Here is a 25,501-nt window from a genome sequence, read left to right as displayed (position 1 = left end):
AAACTATAACAAGAGCCCTTCTCACATGCGCCGGGGCAGCACAACGCTCTGTTGTGCAATCATTAGCTGAGGCTTCTGTTCAAGTGAGTACACAGAAACACACACAAGATGAAACTAACCTAAGAGACTGGTGAAGATTAGAGAGGCGGAGTGAGTGTCTGGATGTCTGAAACACTGACAAACATCCTCATAACACAAACTAACCTCAGCGCCTCAAACATATGCTGGAGTTTGCCACGTGGTTGCCTCATATGATGGCTGAGTCATTGTTGTGTTTGTGTGCGTGCTTGCATTATTCACATCAGTTCACATGGTCACACTGTGGGGAATCGCTCTCCTATCTGGGGAAAAACCCTTTGTTGCAGCAATCATTGAGGCTTTTGGTTCTGGGTCGTGTGTTGGGTTTGGACATTTGACAGTTAAAGGTTTATTACATTAAATGTGGTCCTGGAGCAGGGTTTTGTATCAAACTTTCATACTTTTGCGGCACTGACTAAATTGCTTCATTACTATCATGCTTCAACAAATGTCTTGTCATTAGCCACAAAATTTCAATACCAAAGAATGAGCCTATAAGCATGCAGCAGGCTTGTTGTTCCGAGATCCAACAGTGTTTTTGATTGGCTGTCTTGAGGCACACAACAAAAAAACACGTGCGCGTATGTGTAATGTATACTTTGGTTTAAACAGATTTCATAAAGTTGGTAGTGAAAAAAAAAACTGACATTTTTTGATGACACCCAGCCCTATCCTGAAGATACCTTTGAACATTTCTGTTAATCGTGATAACACTCTTCACAACAAGTTAGTTGCTGAAATCTGGGATTTGTAAAAAGTCCAATAGGTCAACTGACACGAGCAGTTTGCTGTTCATACAGATGTTAAAGAAACCCCAGGTCAACCCAAGACAAAACAAATGAGATAAGAACATTTAAGGATGAGTCAGAGAGTGAAATAGCATGCACACATGCTGGGTGACTCTCAGCCCTCACTGTTGCAGCGGCCCCTGCACCTGCTTCAGTGCCTGTGTGTGTGTGTGTGTGTGTGCGTGTGTGTTTAATAGAGGGAGAGAGTTTTATCTCTGTCCTCTGCTGCAATGTCAGACACATCCTTTCCCTCATCCAGAGGACCCAGCAGCAGGCGTCGAAGCTCCAGGGACAGCAGTTCACAGAGCCCCTCGTGGCTCGACAAGGACCTTTACCACCGAGCATCTCATGCGCTTAATTATTTCTCTCTCTGCCCATCTCTCCCTTTACTTCCCCTCAAATTAATTACTCCCCTCCAATAACTTACCCCTCAACCTCACAACGAACACAGCGACAGCAGCAGCCAGTGTAATAAGAAGCGTCACCCTCCGCTCCCTTAACCCGTCGTCCCAGCTTCTCGTCTCCACTCAGTGGGGATGTTCTGGATGTTCCCCCATTGTTGTTTTTGAATCAGGTTAACGCTAATAATTGACTATGTTTTTAATGGAAATACAGCCGGGCTCTGAATGTCACAGACTCATTTCCATATTCAGAGATGGCCCTTTCGTTGGAGGGCCACGGTCAGCAAGTGTCACTCAGGATGAAGAGGGTTCGCCTCGGGATTACAAATGAAGAGAGTGCTCATTGTTTCTTGCAATCTGCCCACGACTGTTTGGATAACCTCGCTGGTCCAACACTTGTGTATAATGGGCTGACTCACTAGCTGACAAAAGGACAGTTTTGAATAATATATTAGCGTCTCAGTTTTACCCTTTTCCATTTGCTTTGAAATCAGCATGGCCTCGCGGATTAAAAGGCTCATTGGTGATCACACTGTTTGCATTTTCTTTTTACAAGGTTAGCGACTAACATACACCCCAAATACATGGAGCAGATGTGCAATGCACTGAAATGGTACTGTCTTCACAGTTCAGTCAGGTGAAACAAGAACACAATCTATAGTGCTGTGAAATGAGAGAAAGTGCCGGGAGCATTAGAGATATGAGACTCTGTGTGTGTGTGTGTGTGTGTGTGTGTGTGTGTGTGTGTGTGTGTGTGTGTGTGTGTGTGTGTGTGTGTGTGTGCGCCAGACAAGTGAGAGAAAGTCTACTATTGCTTTACTACTGCTTGCCCACAGCAACATCAAAACGTGAGATTCAATAAACTACCGGAAATCGAAGTATCCTTCAAAATAAAAGCTGCGCGATATTATACAGCACACTGGTAGAAATTTTAGCACTGGCTGCGAATATAAAGATGGTGATTAATTTGTCTTCAGGAGAGACATTTCTAAAGGTAAAGTGGCCACTCACCTCCGGACCCCAGACCCTCAAACCTTGGGTTACGTGGTTAACAAACTTGTTTGGCTATAGGCACTAAAAGACTACAGTTTCCAGATGAAACAAAAACGACATGAACTTTGAAAGTAACCCTGCATTAATCTAGTCAAAAAAAGCAGCTTTAATCAGCTACTCTGTTATTTAAGATTTTAAAAAATATATATTTTTTATTTCACTTTTATCTTACCGTGAGGTCTCATTGTGATCAAGATCTCTTTTATAGTAGAAACCTGGCAAAAAAGAAAATAAATCAAGGACAGCACTCCCGTTAAACTGTTTAATTCTGTTACAATATTAAACAGTTTAATGGGAGTGTTGTCCTTGGGTTATTTTCTTTTTTGCCTAATTGTCACAATCAGGATTCAGCACCCCGCATTCAAGTTATTACATGGGTCACAATAGGAAGCTGGCTGAGGTCGCAACCCTACAACAATACAATAAAGCCTATAAAACATGATACACCCACATTACATTAGATTACACAGTGCTTTGGCAATAAAGCAAAAGGCGGAAACTAAGGAAGACAATATTACAGAACAAACACTCAACAGTCAAGCTAAACAAAAGGAAGCCAGTTAAAACAAGGAGGCAGAGCAGAAAATGTAAAAACACAAAAAGTCAATGTGAGCCATTACATGTGATAAGAACAAAAAAAGAAATGAAAGTGATAAAACAGGCAAAGTCACAAAAAGAAAAGAGAGCGAGAAGGAAAAAAAGTAAAAGTAACAGAAATAAATTAGTTCACATGATGTTGCTGGTGGCGTCAACAGCCTGTGGTGTTCCAGGCCCTCTCTTTACCATCCACAGAAGAGGTTGCATCCCGTGCGCGTCCTTGTGTCTTATTTTGAAAATCCGCCGCGGAAATGTGAACTGACTGTGCCTACTTGACCGGTGAGCGAGTAGTTCCCTCTCCTCACCTCCGTCTGATCACTCGCTCGGAGGACGTGTGGATGTGCTGTGCGGTCCGCGGTGTCTCTCGGTGGCGCAGGACAGGACGGTCGCCACGCCTTCAGGGACGCGCTTCTCCACGGCGTCAGCTCTCCGCTCGTGTCGTCCGGAGCCTTGACATTTTTTTTATGACAAGTGACTTTTTTTTTTTTTTCCTTCTCTCCTCTTAACATCAACCGGGCTGTGCCTCTGGAGTCCGCCTCGCACTTCTTCCCCGCTGATGCCACTTGTGCTGTTTTGATTTGGGAATATCCGGAGTTGTTGATTTGACGTCGGATACACGCCGGGATCGAAGATGGGGATCGAGGTGTAGTGCTGGTGAGTACCGTGATGGAAAGCAAGGTTAACCCCACTACTCCAATATTAGCATATTAAGATTGCGCTCACGCCCACAGCCTGAGTGCGTGCGCGCGCGTCGGTTTGTGTGTATCTGTGTGCGCGTGCATGCATGCGTGCGTGAGAGGTGTCAGAACGCCTCACGAGCAGCGGGGTCTGTTTACCGTGACTGGAGCTCTGTGTCGTCACGGCTCGAACTTTACTAGCGACAGCGGTGATGACATCATAATCGAGATACCGTGGCGCCCGCGCGCATCACTTTACTACGATGAGCGCATCATCGCGGACCCGAGGCGTGAGTCAGCGGCGTCCTGCTCCGTTTAAAGGGCGTGTGAGGGGACCCGGCGCACACTGCGTCCTCTGCCCTCACAGGAGAGGAGAGGAGAGGAGAGGAGAGGTGTCAGATACTGTAACAGTCGATGGACAAGCGCTGAAAACAAAGACAGCAGCCGCTGATAACTGGGACCGATCTCATGCTCCTGCAGTTCTGTTGTTGACACGGTTTGGTTCACTGTGGCGCAAAACCTCATCTCGCCGTAATCGTGTGATTGTTAACGTGGGAGTAAAGATTGTGTGTGAACTGACTGCTGATTTCTCTCAAACCCCCCCCCCCCCCCACACACACACACACCACCCGGCTCTCTTTGTCAGTCCAGCCTCTGCGTATGTAAATTCAAGTCCTGTGTATTTGTTGTTGTGTTTCTCCGCACACACGCAGAGGCAGGGCAGGATGAACAGGTGTGGCACTGTTGACATTTTCTGTTTTTTTTTCTTCTTCTTTTTTTTTTTTTTTTTTCTTGTAGTAGAGAAAAAAAAATCTGCATCATCCGCTTAAGAATCAAAAGAGCCAGTAAGGAGCATTCTTCACCTGAAGGCTTGGGTGAAGAAGGATTTGCCATGTTTCCCCTGGCAGCTTATTGCCAGGTGCGTGAAAGTAAGACCGGCTCTCGTCAGAAGAAAACCAGTTAGGTTGGGGAGAAATTCTAGCCGGGGATGTTGATCACCAGTGAAGCCACTGCTCCTTCTTCTTCTTCTTCTTCTTCTTCTTCTTCTTCTTCTTCTTCGTCTTCTGCACCTCCCAGCCCCACCTCCACCCCCACCCTTCAGCAGTGAAAGTGCTGGAGTGGGTCATCACATTTCGTGACCGAGCCGCAGCAGCTCCTCTCAGCTCCTTTTTAACACCTGCCCTGCTGCATCTTTATTTACCCTTACCCGCTATTTGGGATTCAACCCTTGGAAAATGTGTATTTGCTCACCCTCAGTGGCAGTAAGTGCTTCTGGGGTGAAAAACAAACCTTTTCTGCTCAGTGCTTGCTGAAGGAGAGCTCCCTTATGGCTGGCTGATTTCACTTCCTGTACCGTCATTTGATAAGCACCCCTTTGACTTTGTCCTCCACTGATCAAGACCCTCTTCAGCCCCCTTTGTTCCACCTCTTGAGCTCGCTCTGTTTTGGTGCCCGCGAAGCCTCGCTGCCCTCGGCAATAGATTGGATTTCATTTGAAATGGCAGCTTGAACTAACGGTACAGTAGATACGGGCTGCGAAGGCATGACTCACCCACGAGGAAGGGGGGCCTGTCGGACAAGTCTGCAGGTACGGACACGGGAGTCCGGCACACGTTCCCTCCAATTCAGGCCGAGTCTGCGGAGGATAACAGGTGTGCCGTTAATGAGGCCAATCGTTTGTTCTGTCGTGAGAGTGAGAGAGGCGACTTCCCAGAGAGGTGCAGAGTGTGCGTTTGTGGGGAGCGAGGGAGAGAGAGAGAGGGCAGGGTATGTCTGGGGCAGGTCGACAGGGAGGTAAACACACAGTAGCTGAGCTGTTAGTCTGGTAGCAATGACAGCTTTATCACCACCGCAAGGTTTATGACTGTGTGTGTGTGTGTATGGGGGAAGGGGCTTGTGTGTGTGTGTGTGTCTGGGGGAATCATAGATCACACGCTATTCTACGCTACAGACATGACAGAATTCCACTACCGGCTTGTGGCGGAGCAGTCAAAACAGGAATCCGCCACTAAGTCCTGCTGGAGACTCCGTTTACCCCTGCGCGGCGAATCCGCCCAGTTTAGATTTTCGTGATTGTTAAACACACGCACACTCACCTGGAAACCCTCCTGCGCTGGATGTACAGATGAATGTTGGCAGAGAGGGGAAATTCTTTAGTTCTTCTTTTTTTTTTCAATTCGGAGAAGGCTTCCTCGGGAAATTACATAACAGAAACAGAAACATAGTGAGGAAAAAAAAAACAAATTGTGAAGAGGAAAGCTTTTCATTTCTGTTAATGCATCATCTAATCTGCTAAAAAGGGGAAATCACCAAAGTTCTCTTTGCAAGAGTTAGATTTCCTCCCAACCAGACATAAACAGCCCCTCAGCCCCAGGAGGGCTCGATTGAAAAGAGGGACAGAAGAGTGTGATGGCCTGCGCACCTGACAGGCCTTCTGATGTCCTTTGGCGACTGGGCAGCTTTGCCGCTGACACCGGGATGATGAGAGTGATTTCGGCGACAGGACGTGGCAGACGGGGGATCACATGTGGAATCGCTCTGTCACAGCCGGCCGAGAGAGAGAGAGACAGAGAGAGAGAGAGAGGGGGAGGAACAAGGGATTCTGATGGAATGAAAAGAGGGGAGAGGGGGTGTCGCAGTGGGGACCCAACAGGCATCTAATTACCTCCCAACAGGAGCCTTGACTCCATGGAAACACTCTGCGCTGTCCAGAGACTGCTCCTAGCTGCCTCCACATGGCCTGCATGCTGTCATATGGGCAGCAGCTATTGACTGGCCTTGTCTTTATGGATCGGCGGGGTCGAAATAAGAAATGGAAGATGATTAGATCCCTGGTGTGTTCAATTAAACCGCCGGACTCAGTATAGATTACACCAGCAGCTGTAGGCTCCAGGTAATGAAACCTTTCCCCATGTGAACATTATGTTTTATCAGAATTCAGTTAGGTTCATCAGGTCGGAGAAATATAGCCTTAAAATACTATTTTGAGGGCTGGATCGCGATACATGATATATATCTCAATATTTTTAGGTCAATATGTCGATTTATAATATTGTATCGCAATAAGAGTAGAATGTATTATACTGCCCAGCCCTCGATCACAGCTTTGTCTACCCTGGGGAGTTTTTGGCCACTAGTCGTGCATATGACCAACATTTTGAATGGGAGGGTTTCGATTTTGTTTGTGCCGTCCAAACACACTCCTTCCACTGTTTTAAAGCTACTCAACTGATCAACAGGAGCACACAGCAATCCACCACCAACCAAAGACGGTGTAGATGAGGAACACTTGCTGATAATAAACATTAATATACATTGTTGGATGTTTGACGAGGAAGAGATTAGCTGCAAGCTGGTGAGCAATGTCTATTCTGAACCACTATTGTCTACTTCAGTGACATCAAATTCCACTTTAAAAACAGGCTGTTGATGTCAGCATTCAGTGGTTAATTATGGTGGGAAAATATTGACATAAATAGCACCATCATGCCCACTGGAAAGTCCCCCGATAATCTGTGAATGCTACGCTGTTGCTGCAATTGATAGAACAGCTCATCTCGGACAAAAGTCCACGAGTCGAAGGTGTGAATGCGTCTATTTCCTATCGCGGGAATGTACCGTGTTCTTGCTTGGCGACATTATGTGCGTGAAAGCTCTTCGTGTCCAAATGTCAACATGAAGCCACTTGTTGCGGACTAATGGAGCATGTATTCTGACCTTTAGTCCGCCTCTAATCTCATCAAAATACATGAGCCGCGACTTGCGACCAGTCCAGGCCGAGTGATCCCTCAATACTAATTAGTACGCCCCGACATCATACATCAGCAGTGACACACCGCGTGGCCCTCGGCCCGTGCTGGTTGTAATGACCAGATAGATGTGCTTTAACGGGGAAGGAGGCAGCCATGATGAAATTAGTAACGTCAGGTTATTAGATTTGCATCTGTTGCCGTCTCGCTCATTAGTTTGCGGCGGTTATTGTGAAGGTTTGACTGTGAGTAATACAATGCTGAGTGGGCGTTTGGATGAACAACCTAATTTCACAAAGAGCTTAAAGGACTATTAAGGTAGCTGCACACAGGCATTGTTTCATTCAGCCTTTCTGTCTGGATGCTCTTAATCACTCCACTCTCTGTTTTTTTTTTTTTTTTTTCCCCCTTCCTGTATTCTTCCATTCACTTGGCAAGCTGGTAATTCCTCATAAGTGGCACTTGAGGCAAAATTATGCCTGTTTGGAGGCAAAATCACTCTTATCCAGCCCCCATCGAAGGAGCGTCGCATCAGGGGTGGTTGTAAACTGGAATATTATGAATAATACATGACTGTTTTTTGAAGCATTATGACCATTGTGAATGACAGATTTAGGGCACTCAAGGCCCAGACACGTGGAGCGTCTCCCACTTAGAGCCAATCTGTGCTCGGTTCCAATTATCTCTGAGCAACATGATAGATTGCCCAGACCCATCGAATGTCACAGACCTTCAGTTCATAAGTAGAACACCGTTTCCATCCACTCCGAACAGGGGATATAGTTTTCAGAAGTGTTTTTTTTTTTTGGTTTTTTTTCCGAACATGTGAAGTGGTTTGAAAGAGATGTCAGTGGATAGTGGTGCTCAACCTGTAAGAGCACACACTCGCTCTCAGACAGATGGTTTTGTATAACACTGATCCTGTTTTTGTGTGAATGGAAATAGCCAGGTCTCCAAGTTTCATAAAATAAAGTGTCAGTGGTCTTGCCACAAAGCTTTTTTGTTTTTGTTTTTCCTTTGCGTTCTACAAAATGTCTGCGTTCAGACGACATCACTTAGAAAGACTACACCCGCCAGTAGTTGGTGCCACGCGCCTGCACACAACCGCTTTCTTCTTCAGAGCAGTGAGTACAAACAAACAAGAAGACGATTGTGAACACACGTTCAAAAACCAAATGGTTTCATCTGGATGGACGTTGAAGTGGGGTTGTTGCTTTGGAAGAGCTGTAATGAAGCTCGGTAGTACGTCGTTGGTGTTATTGTTGCCACTCGCGGACGGCTATTTGACCGAAAAGCGTGGTGCACGTGCGTGAAGTGGGGCGGTGATGCCACCGTTTTCACAGGATCCTGGCATTGCGTGTTTACATGGCAACAGAAGGGGCGGCGGTTTCAAAAGTTTGCGCTCTAAGACCCCCGTGTGAACGAACGGCCAAAACACATCAACAGCAGTTCACTGTTCTCTGTTGAAAGAGTTTCTGTGTAAACAGCCTCCTGCTCTGTTTGAAACGTGAGAAAACACGGAACTTGAGCCTCTCGGAGAACAGTGGGACAGATGGCTGTATTCACGGCGAGGGGATGACTTCACTTGGACTTAGATACACTTTGACCCCTTTTTCACGAGCGCACATACAAACAGAAATGCTCGCATGCACACATTACTGTGTCCCAACTCGCTCAGGAATGAGGATGGCTGCACACATGCACAGGGTGTGTTCACGGAGGAGAATTCCCAGTCAGCTTTACATTGGGGCTGATGGAGCTGGTGTGTGTGTGTGTGTGTGTGGAACAGGTGCCAGGATGTCAGGGTGACCCCTACACACACTACAGGGGGATTCCAATGTAAGGGATTTGGGAAGTGTGTCCCTGCTGATCACGTAGTGTGATTCCCATCTTCTCTACCACAGCGAGAGGCTGGGGAATGGGTGGGGAGCTGGAATGCCTGGACGGTAACTCAATCCTGTGAGTTGGCTGCTGTGTGGGTGCAAGTGTGCATGCATGTGTTTTCTTTTTTTTTTTTTCAGGCCACAATGAGCTCATTTGTTTTCAGCTGCACGCACACACACCATTAACCGACAGTAGTGCGCTAGTTTGGTTTTGCTGCGACGCGCGCGGCGACATATGTGCGGTATTTTGCGCTCTCTCTCCCCGCTGTCAGCGGTGCCAGGCATTCACCGCGCAGCTCCGCAGCCAGATTGGCTCGGGCCCCTGCACCTCGGCATTCAGTCTGGACGCCAATACACTTTTAGGCCTCCTGTTGAGACTAGGGATGATGGTAGGGGCGGAGGGCCAAGAAGCCACCCATGCCAGCAGCTCCCACTGGGAGAGCAGGCTGCTGCAGGGCCATCTGCACAGGCGTCCTGACTGGGCTCTTTGGAAAAGTAGGGCGTGGAGAGGGAGCTGGAGGAGGAGGGGACGAGTGGAAGGGAAAGGGGGGAGTCAGGGGCTGGAAAACAAAGCCCACGCCATCATGGGAGCACTCCCATTATTTTCGCTCGTCGCATCATTTTCCAGCTTTCAAAGAACGCCGGCAAAATTTAGGCCAGCGCCGTAATACTCTGAGGCACACGAAACAGTGTCAGGACCAAAAATATGTGCGCGGCTGCTTTTTCAGAGCGTAGTCCCAAAAATAGATGAAGCGAAGTGTGAACTGTAATGTGTTGAAGGAGCGAACATGTGGATCCAAAATTAGAAAGGAGGTGTTGGAGTATGTAAATGAGTTGGAAAAAACCTAGACTGTCTGCGCACTACCCTCGGGGGGAGTATCACCCTACCGCGCTCCTACCCACCCGCCACATCCCACCTCTCTGTCCTGTCTCTGCCATCTTATTCTTAACACTCACCGCACCCGAGAGCAAGGTAGGGGGTGCAGTCTTTACCCCAACTCTTTTCACTGCAATCACTGAAACCAGGAAGCTACTGCAGAAACGAAAACAAAAACACTGCTGCAATACTCTCACCGGATATTTGCTGTTGCTTAGCCCTGACGACGTGCCGCTCCTCTAAGAATAGCATTGCATCACATCTTGGTTTCGCTCCGGCTTTGTGCGGTGTTTCTCAGTATTTGATACGCCGCGTATCCTTTCAGTCAGTTCGACATAAGCAGTCCTAATTCCTAAGAATACATTTAAAAAAAAACCCTATGAAAAGAATAACCAAAAGTATTTTTATATTTTGACACTTACTGAGAAGCAGACGGTCCACCCAGTACAACACATAGCCGCCGCAGTTCAGAAATCTTTTTCTTTTTTCTTTTTTTTTTTTTTTTTTTAATGATCCATGAAATGATCTAGCCTGTTTCTGCGACTATAAAAAGCATATGGGTCTGGAGTATAGACCTGCGGGCAAGTACCTTGTCCTTAACTTTCATTTTGGGTGATGATGAATCGACGGTGCCCGCAGAGCCAGTGAATCAAAGCCAGCTGTGACGGCCCTAATGGATCTTCTCAAGCCTTTTTTTTTTTTCTTCTTCTTTTTTAAATGTCCCTAACTAGCAGATAAAGCCTCTACTGTATGCGTTGAAACCAAGCCAAGCAGCAGAGCATTGTTACAACAAGGGTGACTTTATCTCCAAGGAACCTCAACTCTTCACCTTTGACCTTTGATTCCGTAATGATGAAGGTCAGACGGTGGTTTGACTTCCTCCTCCGACTTAAAGGAGAGCCGCGGCGAATGCTGATCGCCCTGATCCATTAACTCCTCGGTCGCAGAAGTGATTTGTCAGCAGCTAGGTGTCCACACACACACGCACACTTAAGTAGGTGTGAGTAATACCATTTATGTGGTGGAGCAGGTTTTACAGAGACCGAGGTGGAAATAGATACTAGAAGAAAGAGACTGCTGGGTTGTGTCAGGAATGCCATTGTTTCATTAACACACACACACACACACACACACACACACACAGCTAGACAGTCAAGGGTGCTGATAAAGATTGTGTGTCTCCAGACAGTGCCATTCTGTTAATCATGATAGAACAAAGCAGCCGGATCCCCTGATGGCTACGATAACTGCCTGACAGAACCACAAGACAAAACACACACAGCCACACACGCTCGCGCACGCACACACACACACACACTCACAGGCACGCACACACACACGCATGCTGCAAGGGCCCTGAACAATGACACTCCCCCAGCTGTCTAGACGGAGCGCAGGGCTGCCGTTGGCTAGCTGCTGGAGATCTCAGGGGGGATTAGTGCACACACCACTACACTCACCTGTTCTCAGCTGCTCGTTTCTCAGTGTGTGTTTTCATGCGGCGTTGATACAATGTGACAGGCGCAGAGGGATCTGGGTGGATCATGAAGTATGGACAACAAGTTTGGAGGACAGATGTGGAGGACTTCCTGGTCACATTTTAGGAAAAAACAGCGGCGTAGGCAATATGGGAGTTTGTAAAAAAGGCAGTCAAACACGACATTACCCCTCGGAAGTACCTGTACGGTTCTGTTCACATTCATAAGTCATATCTGAGTCACAAGACGTGTTCGGTTCGTTTGTCTTTTGTCTCGACGATCTTTGAGTTCACGAGAAATGATGAATCACAGCCGAATGTCATCAGTACAGATGTCAGCAGAACCAATAACAGCATTGGAATCTATTGGAATCTCACATTGACGAACGATCGAATAGTTTTTTTCCTACCATGGTGTTAAGGTGATTCCAACTGACTTACTATCACAACTAATTATTGTGTTTTAATGGTGCAAAATGGGGAAAAGAGATCGGAATTTATGTGTGATTGTCAACGAAATGATTTTGGAATGGGTTCCCAGGAAGCCCAGCTGGTAGAGCGTGCGACCACCACGTAGAAGCTTTGTCCTCGCTACAGTGTCCCAGAGTGTGAGTCTGTCCTGTGGCCCTTTGCTACATGTCACGTCGCCTCTCTCCCATCCCGTTTCATGTCATCTCTAAGCTGTCCTATCAAAATAAAGCCATTAAAAAAAAATACAAATACATAAATAAATAGCGGTATTATTTTTTGTCTTAGTTCCCATCTTCTTTGTATCAGTCTTAGTGAAAACCAGGCTAAGCGTGACACACTCACACACTGATGACCGGCCTGTCATGACATGACCACATCTGTAGAGGAGTTACCTGGCTGACATCTGACTGTGATGTATCGGCGGTGATGAAACGATGAATCAGAGCCGCAGAAATGCTGGAGGCAGGAGAGGGGAGAGCGGAGGAGGAAGCAATTGGGAGAAATAAGGAGAGTGAAGATTATCACACACGATAGAGGAAATCATTGACAGTGTGGGCACGTAGGATAACACTCTCACTCACTCCCATACATAAATGAATACCAACACACTGGCAGCAGGATCTGTGTGCGTGTGTGCGCGCGTGTGTGTTTGTATGCATGAGATGACTCACAGATAAACTCCTGGATTTAGTCGCACACACTCTCCTCGAAGCTGAGCCGACTTTGACTTCCTGTCAGCGCCATCACAGAGGAAGTTTCTCCCAGTCGCCATAATTTTTACCTGCTGCGTCCGCGGGCTTGTTGAATTTGTCCGCGTCTCAGTTTATACGTCTCTGTCCGTCTTCTCTGTGGCTGCATGTTGTAATCCAATCTAGAGGATGGTCGCGGCAAGGAGACCCCAGGCTTACCCTTTTTTGGAGCCTAATCTAGACGGTGACAATTTTTTTTTCCCCCGGAGGAAAACAGCTCGAATGTCGTTTAAAGGGAATTTCAATCTAGGATTTTAAATTATAGTAATGGTGCTTTTCAACTGAGGTCCCTTGCGAATGTGTGCCACTGCAAAACTAGACGAATAAAACGCTTTCTCAAGTTGACGGCGGTGAGAAACACATACAAGCCCGGGCATATTTTCAGACTCAGGTTAAACACGACATCCTCTCACGCTCACTTTTTAACAGAGCAGGGCGCAGTAGAGTAACCACGGTTCTACTGTAGCTCTGTGTAGCACGCAGGAAGACGTCGACATTGTTAAACCACGACATATATCACAGGAGACGTGGCTGTGAGTGTCAGCGGCGTGAGTAGGAAGGAAGGCTGTGGAAGCGCCCTTGCAGAACAACTCCCCAACCCCCTAACCCCCCCCCCCCCCAACCCTGATGTGCGCCTGTCCACGCGTGTCCTCGTGTCTAGTTGTGTGTGCGAGTGCATGAATAAGAGCTCATGTGTAATAGAACAGGGAGAGGACAAAGGGAAACTGAACCCGCCACGCAGGCAACTTGAGACGCGGGCGGCACTTCTGCATGCTAGTGCGCGCTTGACCTTTCACCCCGGGGACCCTCGACGCGCCAGGGACAGTTTATCAAGGCGGCTGATAGGCGAAGTGGGGGAAGGGAACCTGAAGGTCACCAGAGGATGAAATGACTGCGGCAAAGGTGGACCATTCCTAGGTTTCCTTCAGTGATTTAGGACGATGGCAGATATGGCCGGAGCACGGCGTAGTGCCATTTCTCAGATTTGAACTCCCTGTGAAATTGTGTTATTTCTGGTGTTTTACGCGTTATTAAGTTAGATAGCTGAGCTCTGGGTTTCTTTTCCACCTCTCTCCTGCGTTACTTCCCTATTTCTGTCAGAATCAGCGTGTATATTGGCGTGTACAGATGCTGGCCCTGCACAGGCTGCTGTCAGAGCCGCAAACACCTGGAAGAATATCGTGTTTACATCCAAAATAACTTCCTGCGCGTCGCTCAAAGCCTGTCAGCAACTGGGTTCGCTGCCTTTCTCGTTGACTCCGGCGGGCAGAGAGGCTTTGTGCTGCTGAAGTCGCCTCAAGGCTCCCAGAGACTGCAGTCATCCCTGGTGATGACGAGTGATTCAGGTAGACGCAGTTCAGGCAGTGAGAGCAGGATCAAAGAGTGTGGTATTTCCGTCTACAATGTTCCATTGCAGTTAACCAGTGTGATCTGTTTCCTCTACCTTGCCATTTTGCAACTTGTCCCCGGAGGAGGGACGACATGTAGGTGACATTAAGGTTACGTTGAGAGATGACGATAATTGCGCCCCGACGACCACAATGCTCCCTGTTTTTTTGTAGTGTCTCTACTCGAGCATGAAATGCTTCTTTTCCACTACTGCTGCATTGTTGGTCCGTTGAGGCAAGGAGTGTGTTGAATTTTTAAAACGTGTAACCCAAAGCATTCTTAAAGGGGAAAGACATACAGGGCAGCGACGGAGGCCGCACCATCGCTTTCAGGCAGCAGTCTCAGTTTCGACTGACTGACCCACATTTTGGTCCTCTCCTCCGTCTTGTGGACGTGGGTGACGGGGGGGCAGCTGCTGGGGAGGTATTCCCTGTCCTCCAGCTGGATGGGACGAGTGTGTCGCCGCTGGAGTGAGAGTGAATGGGAGTCGCTGCGTGAGGAGGATGAACAGAAGAATGATTTTTTTAAAAAGTATGTTCGAGAGTGTGTTCAGACTCAATAAGTGTGATTGCGGCAATCACCACCAACTGCTGAAATTAGAGCTGTAAGTTTTACTCATCAATTACTCCATAGACACACGCACACAACCCTCAGGATGCTCACGGGCGCTCGATCAGAGTTTGATCTGGGGTACTTGGAGGCTTTGAGCTCTTTGTCACGTCTCCAGGTCAGTCCTGAGCAGTGTTTGCTGTGTGACAGGCTGCATTGTTCTGCCTTGAGGTCCATTGCTGTCAAGGAATGCTGTTGCCATGGGGGGGTTGGTTCATATGACCTGCCACGGTGTTTGGTCAGGTGGTGCATTGCATCATTCACAGTGATAAATATCCTACATTTCTCTGTTTTATCTTATTAATCTAAGTTTCTTTCCCAGTAAAGTTCACTGTTTTGGTGCACAAATGTCTATTTCTTTACAAAAGAAGTGTGCGTATGGGCCCAGTCATATATATCAGAATTTTTTCTCCTTAGTATCCATATTAGTATCGTTATTAAGAGCCCGAGCTACAAGCGGAGCAGTTGTGAGACCTACTTATATTAATTTCCTCTCGCCAGATTAACTACCACCAGTAATGTACTTGAGTTCCCATTTCATAAAACCTCATCCCTCTTCCTCTTTCTGTTTATATTCTGCTGACTATGGTTTTTTTTTTTTCTGTCTGTCTGTCTGCGTTTCAGACAGGAATGCCCCAGACTGTGTGCTCAGGCACCATGTTCACCACTCCCAGTGGCTTCAGCCCCCATCTGGCCTGTGCTGAACCAGGGGAGGAGGAGGAGGCCCCACAGGAGGGCCCGGGGCCCGTGGCCTGCCTGGCCGATGGGCCCCCGATCACCTCCGCTTCCCTGGACACCCTGATCCAGAACCTGGTGCCCACTGCCGATTACTACCCCGAGGTAAATGGAAGTGAGCTACAGTCCATCCACTGTTCATTATAAACTCCTGTAGAAAGTCCATTTCAGGTTGTGGTGGTGCTGACAGACGGTGCTGCCAATTAGATTATCAGCCCCTGAAGTGCTACTCTGCTTCCTCTGATTACGGAAAGCCGCTGTGTTTTTTATTGATGTGGTGGCAGTGTCTTAGCGAATGTCTCCTTCTGTCCTTTGACAGAAAGCCTATGTGTTTACCTTCTTGCTGAGCGCTCGTCTGTTCATCCCTCCTCCGGAGCTGCTGGCCAGGGTGTGCGAGCTGTGCATCAAACAGCAGCAGCTGGACCAGAGCCCACTGGATACGGTCAGCACTGCACCACACACAAATACATAACTCCTGCGTATGAGCTAATGAACAGAATCACAGGCACAGCAGAGACACTGAGGCGTGCTCGTGCTCTGCATGTAAGCAACGACAGGAGCTCACGGCTGCTGCTTTCTGCCGGACTGCTGACTTCAGTCTCATGGTTTTCTTTTGCTGAGGGAGTCAGAAACGCAGACGACACCAAAACTCTTTCACTTCTTTAACAACAGGCAAAAGTGCGCAAGTTCGGTCCCAAGATCCTGCAGCTGCTGACGGAGTGGACGGAGACGTTTCCGACGGACTTCAGGGATGAGAAGATGGTCGGACACCTCAAAGACATCATCCACAGGATAGCACCATGTGATGAGGTAAAGTCAGCCATATGATAGCAAGAACGTCTTTAAATCTATGGAAGGATGCTAGATCGTCTTATAAAAGGGTAAAATAACGGCACGATGGGATTCTAGGGGATCATAACTGGTGAGAATTCTGTCAGAATGATCCATAGCGTAGTTGTTGCCTTTATAGCCTTTGTAAGCTGTTGCTGCAGTGAGAAATTTTCCGTTGTGAAACAAAATTCAATTATCATCAGTACCACTGTAGCGGGGTGATGGAAGGAGTCAGAGTGTCAGTGCAGGGTGAGTAGCCACAGCTCCGTGTTACACAACCTTACATTGCGGGAGAGGAGACGAGAGGAAGGAGGGATGTTAGAGGAGTGGCTCTATCTGCAGCCTCGAGGGGAAATAGAGGGAGGGAAGATAGATGGAGAGGAGGTGGGGGCAGGGTGGGATACAGGGACACGGAGAGCGGAGGAGGAGGAGGTAGAGGAGGAGGGTGATGGAGGCGAGTGGAGGGAGGTGAGGAGAGGACAGAAAGAGGGGAAGGGCAGGTGGTGATGAATGTGCTGCTATTTGCAGTGTGCCGTCTACAGTATGTGTGTGTGTGTGTGTGTGTGTGTGTGTGTGTGTGTGTGTGTGTGTGTGTGCGTGTGTGTGTGTGTGTGTGGGCTGTGGCTCTGGGTCATTGTGAGACAGACTGACCCGACGGCCTCAGTGACCAGTCATCTGGAGGGAGGAGCACAGAAACACACATTCCTGGACACAACACGCAGCACATCGCAGCTGCTGGGAGAGAAAAATAAACCTCGAAAACACACGGAAAAAATGACGTTGTACCCTGAATTCTTTGGCTCATTAAATCCTTTTAAGCACCATTAGATGATGTCAAAATACATTGCCTTTGTTCTAAAAAAGATAAAGATGTTGTTTTTGTAAACTTAAACAGCAACCAGCCACACAGGAATACAGTTAATGAGGTACAACTGCACACATATAAAGAGCTTAGAAATGGCCAAGAATGTGTTTATTCTTTACAAATCAGTCAGTACACTTAAAGAAAACTCTCAAAACCAAAGTGCAATGTCGCCACAAAATGTTCAATTGAATTTTTTACAGAGCTAAAACTAATGTTATGCTGATCCTTCTCCATGACCTACATAAGCAAAAGAGACCATCAGAGAGAATACTGGCTGTTTATGTATAAGTGAAATAGTTCTACGAATGCCTGTTACTAGGTCCATGTGCTGAGGATGAATTGAGTCCTGATTAAAAAATAATAATTTGTCTGGTGGTGCGGTACGACACTAAAACACCTTTGTCATCTTTTGTCCGAAGGGGCCGCCAGAATCCATACAAAAATAAATAAATAAATAAAAAAATCAAAGTTAGATGTTTTAGCCTTTAAGTACATAACTAAAGTTTAAGCCGTGCACATGTTGTTATAAACACTGCACGTATAACTAAATAAAGAGAATGTCTGGGTTGCCAGGTTGTTAACCCTCACTGCCAACACGCAGATAATATTAGCTGGTTTTCTGGTAGAATATTGCTCAGCGTCCTTACCATTAACTATTTATTAATGACTAATTAATATCAATAACTTTATACTTATTGATTTATCAGCCTGGCAGAGAATTGAGCGCTCACAACCTGGCAACCCAGCAGTTCTTTTGATTTATGCCCATTACTGATCTATGAAGCGTTGATAAATTATTCATTAAAGTCGTTATTGACAGCTCTCCTCTCCTCTCCTCTCCTCTCCTCTCCTCTCCTCTCCTCTCCTCTCCTCTCCTCACCACAGGCGTACTGGAAAACCCTGAACCAGGTGCTGCAGAAGCTCAGCCAGAGGCTCGCCCTGATGAGCCAGGGGGAAGAAAGCATTGTCAAGGTCTCCCTCAACGCCTCCTCAATCTCTGACAAGCTGGTGGCCTTCAAAACCAAGCCTCCGCCCATCCAGAAGGACATGCTCTCCATCTGCAACGACCCGTACACACTGGCACAGCAGCTCACCCACGTGGAGCTGGTAAGGAGAGGGGGAGGGAGGGAGAGGAGAGGAGAGGAGAGAGTGGGTTACACAGAGGTCAGGGTAGGAGATGGTAACGAGGATGGACGAGGAGGAGCGGAGAGGATGTTAGATGGGGGAGCTAAATACAGTGAAGCAGGGCGGAGACATAGTCCAAGTCAAGGATGCAACCGTGGAATCTATAAGACATCAAACGAGGATGGAAAAAGATATGAGGGTGATAGAAAATGACTCTGAAGAACAGAGGATAGACAGGTTGAAGGTATAATAGCAAACTGAAACTGGCAGAGTCACTTAACATTGTGATCCTGCAGCATTTTGAAGCTCGCTGTAGTGCAACTCTGATTATCACTTGACAGCTTTTTCCAGCGCTAACTGCTCCTCGCCTGGCGTAATTAAAAACAGGGGCAATAATGCAATGACACATACATGAACAAAGGACCTCTGCAGCACCCCTCGCATTGCATGAATGGTGCCTTCAGACCATTCATGTGTGTCTTGATGTGGGCACGTGGATCCGGGGGTGGGTTTGTTCCTGCGCGCGCGCGCGTGTGTGTGTGTGTGTGTGTGTGTGTGTGTGTGTGTGTGTGTGTGTGTGTGTGTGTGTGCGTGCGCCCGAGTGCGTTTGTACCCTTGTCTGAGCGGTGACATCACCCTAGAAGTCAGTGATGCGCCTGGGGCTTCAAACAAAGGGGATAAAAAACACTGTGGATATATGTGACCTGACAGCTTCACACTCTGGCACACACACACACACACACACAAAGGGAGAGAGGAAGAAACAGAGAGAGGCCGACAGACATGTACAGTGCACACATGCAGGACTGTTTCTACTGTTTGAGCATCATGCTGATTGTGATTTAAACAAATTAGATGCTGTTATGCTTTCTGTTGCCATGTGCACAGCCCTGTTTTTTTGTTTTGGACTGTATCACGAGCCGAGACGGATCATGAGTCATTTCAAATTGCACGTGTATTTGGCAGCACAGTTGTCTTTTAATAGAAGCGAACGTCGTCCGGAGTGTCACTTTGAGGAAATATGATTCCAATGAGTCACGTCAATGAGTCATTACTTCCCTTTATTGATTGTCTTCCATTACTGAAATGAAAGAATTATTAATGGGACTACCCCCAACGGTGTGTGTGTGTGTGTGTGTGTGTGTGTGTGTGTGTGTGTGTGTGTGTGTGTGTGTGTGTGCGTGTGTGCGTGTGTTTGTGTATTTTCCAGGAACATTTGAGTCATATTGGACCGGAGGAATTTGTCCAAGCCTTTGTTCAGAAAGACCCACTAGATGGAACCCAGGTAAACTTTTACTTATTTAAAAGCGACATGGTATTATGCGTCAGTGTTTTTTTCTGTGGAGCATCAAAATATTCATTTTTGCACATTTTCAGCTTTGTTTGAGAAGCTGTCACAGTAAAAGAAAACCAAAAACAAAACAAAACATGAAAATGCTGCATTCCAGACAACATTTTCTGACCTAGAATAAGTAAAATGAGATGCAAGTTTTAAGTAATTTCTGTAATTGATTGTAAGCCGCCTTAACAATCGATAGTCACTAATAGTATGTGAAATGTGCTGGATGTTTTTCCACTAGCAAAATGCTTTAGCCCATGACGTGATCGACGTTTGATGCAAAATCAGATAAGGAAGAGATCAATGAAAACACCAGAAACACAGTTACTTGAATATAAATGAAATAACACAAAATAATGACTTTGTTTTCATTTTGCAGCTCCCGTCTGTTGATATTCTACAACGACAATAAATCATAATAATAATAATTCAATAATTCATGACTTATGATAAGCATCATTAGCCATGAGTTAGAGTAAAGATAATGTTCATTGTTGCTTTGGTTAAAGTGAAACCACATATGTCCATGATGAATTCATTTGGTTTTGGCTCTGATACAACATGCAATCTGCAAAGTAACTTGTAAATTCAGTTATCAAATGTAGTGGATTGGAGGCAAAAAAAAAAAAGTTACTTGAGTTCATTCCATCACTGCCTGTTGCTTGGTCCTAATGTCAGGTCATGAGGGGTTCATATAAATGTCAGCAGGCCACTAAAGTTATATGTTGGCACATCGTTGTAATATCAAGCACACACACACACACGCGAGTGCTTCTCTGCTTTCACTCTCTTTTCCTCCTTGTCTCTCTTTCCCTTCTCTTCCCTTTTCAGCCGCTCTCTCTTTCAGTTTCTGTCCGTCCCTCCCCCTATGCTTTTCCTCGTGCCCTCCATTGATCATGTTATTTCCCGCTCCCAGCTCACTGTCTTTGTCATTTACACTCACAAGGGGGGGTCAGTCTGTAGATGGGAAGCTAATTAGTATCAGATGAATTCCCTATGGTCACACCGCCTGTACTGACTTGTTTTGTGTGTGTGTGTGTGTGTGTGTGTGTGTGTGTGTGCCGTCAGCAGCCGTGCTTCGGCGACCAGAAGAAGAAAACCACCAACCTGGAGGCCTATGTCAGGTGGTTCAACAGACTGTGTTACCTGGTGGCCACTGAGATCTGCATGGTGAGTGGTGAAGGTTGATCCACCAGGTGCTCGTTTGTGCTCACGTTAGACTTTCGAAGCAAACAAATGGTGCTCGTTGTTCCAAAAATGAGGAGCATTAAAAGTCTGAAATCCCTCAAGAGCACTTACCCTGGCAATAGAAAGACATGTTTTGTATACATAGTTTATATTCCGTTGTGCCTGTTGATACAACTGATTCACCTCAATATTATACTGGTACTTCATTCTTAAACAACAGAAGGAAGGGGCATCAGTTAAAGACATGATGCTGCAGAGCATCACTGCCCCCTAATGGTCTGTTTGTGTTACTACTCCTCTACTTGTAAGAATACTTTAACTGCAGGACTGCAAATCACAATGATTTGTATTATTGTTTAATCTGCTGATTTCCTCCGTGATGAATCTTTGCCATGACTTTTTATTTTTAGTCACAATTTCCCAGAGATGTCTTCAAATTGCTTCCTTTTGTCTGATAGTTAAAAACTCAAAGACTCTTCAGTAACTATCATAAATGTAAAAGAAAAGCAGCAGTTTGTTAGATTTAAGACGTTGGAACTTGCAAATGTTTGCAAGAAAATGACTGAGATGATTAGTAGACTATCAAAATAGTTACCAATAAATATTGTTTTGACCGACTAATTGATTAATCCACTACTTGTTGCAGCCCTAATTAACTGTTTACACCTGTACATGTAAACTAAACTAAAAAATTGTATTTGTTTTTGCAGCCAGCAAAGAAGAAGCAGAGGGCCACGGTGATAGAGTTCTTCATCGATGTTGCCAGGGAGTGCTTCAACATTGGCAACTTCAACTCCCTCATGGCCATCATCTGTGAGTCTCACTTTTCGGTATCTTAGAGTCACCACTGAGAAATCTCCTGCCTGAGCTGGTATTAATAGTTAAAATCCATTTTCTTCCTGTAGCCGGTATGAACATGAGTCCTGTGTCACGGCTGAAGAAGACTTGGGGCAAAGCCAAGACCGCCAAGTTCTTCATTCTCGAGGTAAAGACAATTGAGCGATTCACCGACGGAGAAGTATGAGATGGGTGATAACTTGAAGCTGACAGTGTATTTATTGCTTTTTTTTTTTTTCTTTGACAGCATCAGATGGATCCCACGGGGAACTTCTACAACTACAGGACAGCCCTGAGGGGGGCTGCCCACCGCTCTCAGACTGCCAACAGCAACAGAGAAAGGGTAGGGCTCGGCGCCACGTTGCTGCTATTACACTGAAAGCATGCTGGCATCAGTTCAGTCATTTATTTTCACCTTCGCGTCGGTCCTATATCTTCCTGCCGGTTTTGTCTCTTCAGATTGTGATTCCCTTCTTCAGTCTGTTGATCAAAGACATTTATTTCCTGAACGAAGGATGTGCCAACCGGCTGCCCAACGGCCACGTCAACTTTGAGGTGAGCCAGTCCTTTTTTTTTTTTTCTCTCAGCCCCTCCTCATTTAAGCTTCCTAAAAACTTTTCGCTCAGTTAAACTTTGTTTTGTTTTTTGTTTTTTTTCAGAAATTTGTGGAGCTGGCTCGGCAGGTTGGTGAGTTCATGACGTGGAAACAGGTGGAGTGCCCATTTGAGGTAGACCGGGCCATCCTGCACTACCTCCACACTGCTCCCATCTTCAGCGAGGACGGTGAGAACCTCTTCCTGCTTTTCTGCATTTCTTGATCAAAGTAATTGTTTGCGATCGTTTGCTCTTTTGCTCAGCTCCACTTCACTATTGATTTTTTCTTCTTCAGGACTTTACCTGGCATCCTATGAGAGCGAGAGTCCAGAGAACCAGGTAGAGAAGGACAGGTGGAAAGCACTCAGGTAAAAATGATAACACATGTCAAATCAGGTTGGGAATCTCTCAACACCTCACGGTTCGATTTGTTTTGTGTTTAGGTTAGATCTGATTCAAAGGGCGAGGATGCAATTGGAACATGATTATCGACATATCTTGATGCATCAGATCTTTTTTTTTCTGTATACAATTTATTTGTTCTCATTGTGTGATTACTTGCTGCTTACTAGGGCTGTCACAATTTGAATTCTTAATCGGAAAACTTTAAATTACCTTTTAATTTTGATCATCAAAATCAAAAGCAGGATCAACGATTCTCCCTCCACTTTTTCTTTTTCTCTCCACTGCTTCCTACTTGAGAGCATCTGAAGGAAAAATAACAACACTTCAAAGACAACACAGCTAGTTGACCGGTAGCCTGCAGCTTCAGACACTCACCCTGTGTGCATCCTTTTTCAGAGATCCTTTATTGATCATTGATTTATTGAAGAAGGTTTACTCTGAACAGATTTCAGAAACCAAAACCATTTAAATCAATTATCTAATTAAACAGGAATTTTGAGCCACTGTGACGCCCCCTAGCATTCATTAACTTTTGTGAATTGAGACATTGAGGTCGGATCCAAAATCATTCACTACCCACTATATAATGGACTGTGTAATGAGGTTGCCATTTTGTAGTGCTGTCTGAATGTAGATCGGGAATTGATAAAACCTATGTTGTTGACTCAAAGTATCCCACAATGCATCGAAAAAAGTTGTGTACATCCGATGGTCACTAACCACACACTATGTACCATCATGCATCGTATTGGAGGGGATAAAAGATTACCTGAGTGGTGTCCTTAACAGTCAGCCCACTACATAGTCCCCTGTATAGGACTCCCAAGGTAGTGACAAGGGAGTCATAAGCGAGTGGTTGATTTACAATACAATCATAATTTTTCAAGAGAGAATCACAATCCATCTCAAGATCAATCAAGTTTTTTTCCCCTCCCCTAATGTCAATTTAAATTTAAATTAAAAATGCTGTTGAGTTTAAACCTTCACACCAACCTTTCCCGTCTCTTCTCCCCCATCAGGTCTAACGTTCTGGGGAAGACATGAGGCACTGACGGCAGCTAACCCTCCCCACCAGCGAGGGCGCGTGTGTTCTCATTGCACTAAAATGAACTGTGAAGGAACCTAGCTGGTACTTAGGTGTTTTTTTTTTTTCTACGAAGAAATGATGAAACAAAACAAATAAGAAACACGATGAACGGGATTCATCAAGAAGAGTGTACAACAACAAAAAAAAAAAAGGGAAAAGTTACAAAAAAGTGAATTGGAAAAAGTTAAGCTAAGGAAACTGGAACAAAATGCCTTCGCAGCATATTAAAGAGTGATCAGTGGTGAGGTGCAGTATGTTGGAGAGGACTACAGCCTCTCCTCCCCCCCTTTCCCTCCATGTGTGTTTACTCTGTGAAGATATGTTTACTACTATAGAGAGTACAGTTACAGGGAAAACCACTTTATAAAATGAAATTCCTACTGATGCTATTGTTGTTTTTTTTGTATTTGCTCCTCTCCCCCTTTCTTCTCTTCTCTTCCCCCTACCCCTCTTCGGTCCAAAGCCTTGTCTCGGTATTTAATTTAACTTAACTTTTCCTTTTACTCGTAACGTACTGTATTGAAACTTACAATTATGTGAAGGGCGCTGGCTAGCCCATATCAGCTGTCAAATTTTATAGGTCTACTGAAGGAATCTGGGCAGACAGAAAGAGGACATGCCTTGAGCATTTTACCAGTTCATCTCGCGTGTACCCTTTTCTGTGTGTTTGTGGATCAGACGCGCTCACGTCTGTTTTCTGACCGTCACTTGTTTTGCATGAGAACGACTGGAGAAGCCTGTTTACTTACTGTTCATCTCTTCTTGTATTTTCTTCTTCTTTTTTTTTTTTTTTAATTTATTGTATTTTATTTTGGGAAAAGTGTTTGATAAGGGAATATGAACTGTTTCAAAAGTGTTTACTCCTTTTTAAATGTATTGTGCCATTAATGCAAGACAACTACAGTATAGCTTAACAGTCACAAGGCCGGGCGTGGATTGTGTACAGGTGACATTTACCCCTCATCTTTCTGCTCTTCAGGAAGTTTTCTCTGACTGACGTTCAGTTGTCTGATATATTTATGGAAATTTCTGTGCTGACAGATGTATAGTTTTTATCGTAACTTTTCCTTTTACTGAATATGAAGTCCGACGGCATGCGACGACAGGTGTTTTTTTAAAGGGGCATTAAAGTGTATCCACCTCGTGAAGACGACTACTGTGGAGGGGCGGCGACGAATTGGGGGACTTCTGTTGTTTCTGTAAAGTCGAGAGGGAAACTTTTGCCATATGAATCACTGCTTGTCATGACAATTCAGGTTCCTCTGACTTGAAATGTGTTGTTTATCGTTTTTTGTGGGATCGTCACTGAGCTTTGTATCTTGGCAGTTTTGTTGTGATTCGGGAGCCATTGTAGGGGGGTGGGTGACGGGGTGGGAGAGGAGAGGAGGGTTATGGGGGAAGGGAGCGGGAACTATGTAACTATAAGCTTTTTAAAAGAACAGTCTTATTCAGTTTGCTATAAATGATTGATGTCAGTGTTTTCTCTTAAGAAGCACCTTTCCCCTCCCAATAACAGACTGACTGTAATTCTCCCTCCTTATTTGTCATCAATAAACTTGCTTTCCCTGTAACATGTTCCCCGGATAAGTTAAGACTATAGAGAGCCAGAGATGTGAAGTCAAACCTGTCATTCAAGGTGAAGACGTGTTTTAATAAAACATTGCCTGTGGTGAACATGTGTTTTCAATGACAGTCTC

At 45.8% G+C, this 25,501-nt stretch overlaps 1 protein-coding gene across 2 annotated transcripts; it reads left to right on the top strand.

The window, feature by feature from the left end:
* Positions 1-2,651: 2,651 nt before the first annotated feature.
* Positions 2,652-25,478, top strand: LOC119006999 (ras-GEF domain-containing family member 1C-like). Of its 2 annotated transcripts, none has more exons than XM_037076232.1 (14): positions 2,652-3,571; positions 15,423-15,638; positions 15,853-15,975; positions 16,206-16,343; positions 18,115-18,336; positions 19,565-19,639; positions 20,762-20,863; positions 21,592-21,694; positions 21,787-21,866; positions 21,966-22,061; positions 22,178-22,273; positions 22,378-22,501; positions 22,608-22,680; positions 23,737-25,478. In XM_037076232.1, exons 2-14 carry the CDS (start codon positions 15,429-15,431, stop codon positions 23,759-23,761), a joined length of 1,467 nt encoding a protein of 488 aa, XP_036932127.1. In that variant the 5' UTR covers positions 2,652-3,571; positions 15,423-15,428; the 3' UTR covers positions 23,762-25,478. The 2 variants fall into 2 exon arrangements, with proteins under 2 accessions (XP_036932127.1, XP_036932128.1); XM_037076233.1 differs by having other exon boundaries at positions 2,654-3,571; positions 20,765-20,863.
* The last annotated feature ends 23 nt before the right edge of the window (positions 25,479-25,501 follow it).

This window comes from Acanthopagrus latus, chromosome 18 (genome assembly GCF_904848185.1).
Source record: "Acanthopagrus latus isolate v.2019 chromosome 18, fAcaLat1.1, whole genome shotgun sequence".
Classification (NCBI taxonomy): domain Eukaryota; kingdom Metazoa; phylum Chordata; class Actinopteri; order Spariformes; family Sparidae; genus Acanthopagrus; species Acanthopagrus latus.
The sequence above is the reverse complement of the archived record's forward strand: the minus strand, read 5'-3'. Positions and strand labels throughout refer to the sequence as shown.

Coding starts and splice junctions, on each gene's coding strand:
- LOC119006999 (XM_037076232.1), top strand. CDS start 15,429: ATGCCCCAGACTGTGTGCTCAGGCACCATGTTCACCACTCCCAGTGGC. Junction 22,502..22,607: donor TCCCATCTTCAGCGAGGACG/GTGAGAACCTCT, acceptor TTTCTTCTTCAG/GACTTTACCTGGCATCCTAT. Junction 22,681..23,736: donor GACAGGTGGAAAGCACTCAG/GTAAAAATGATA, acceptor CTCCCCCATCAG/GTCTAACGTTCTGGGGAAGA.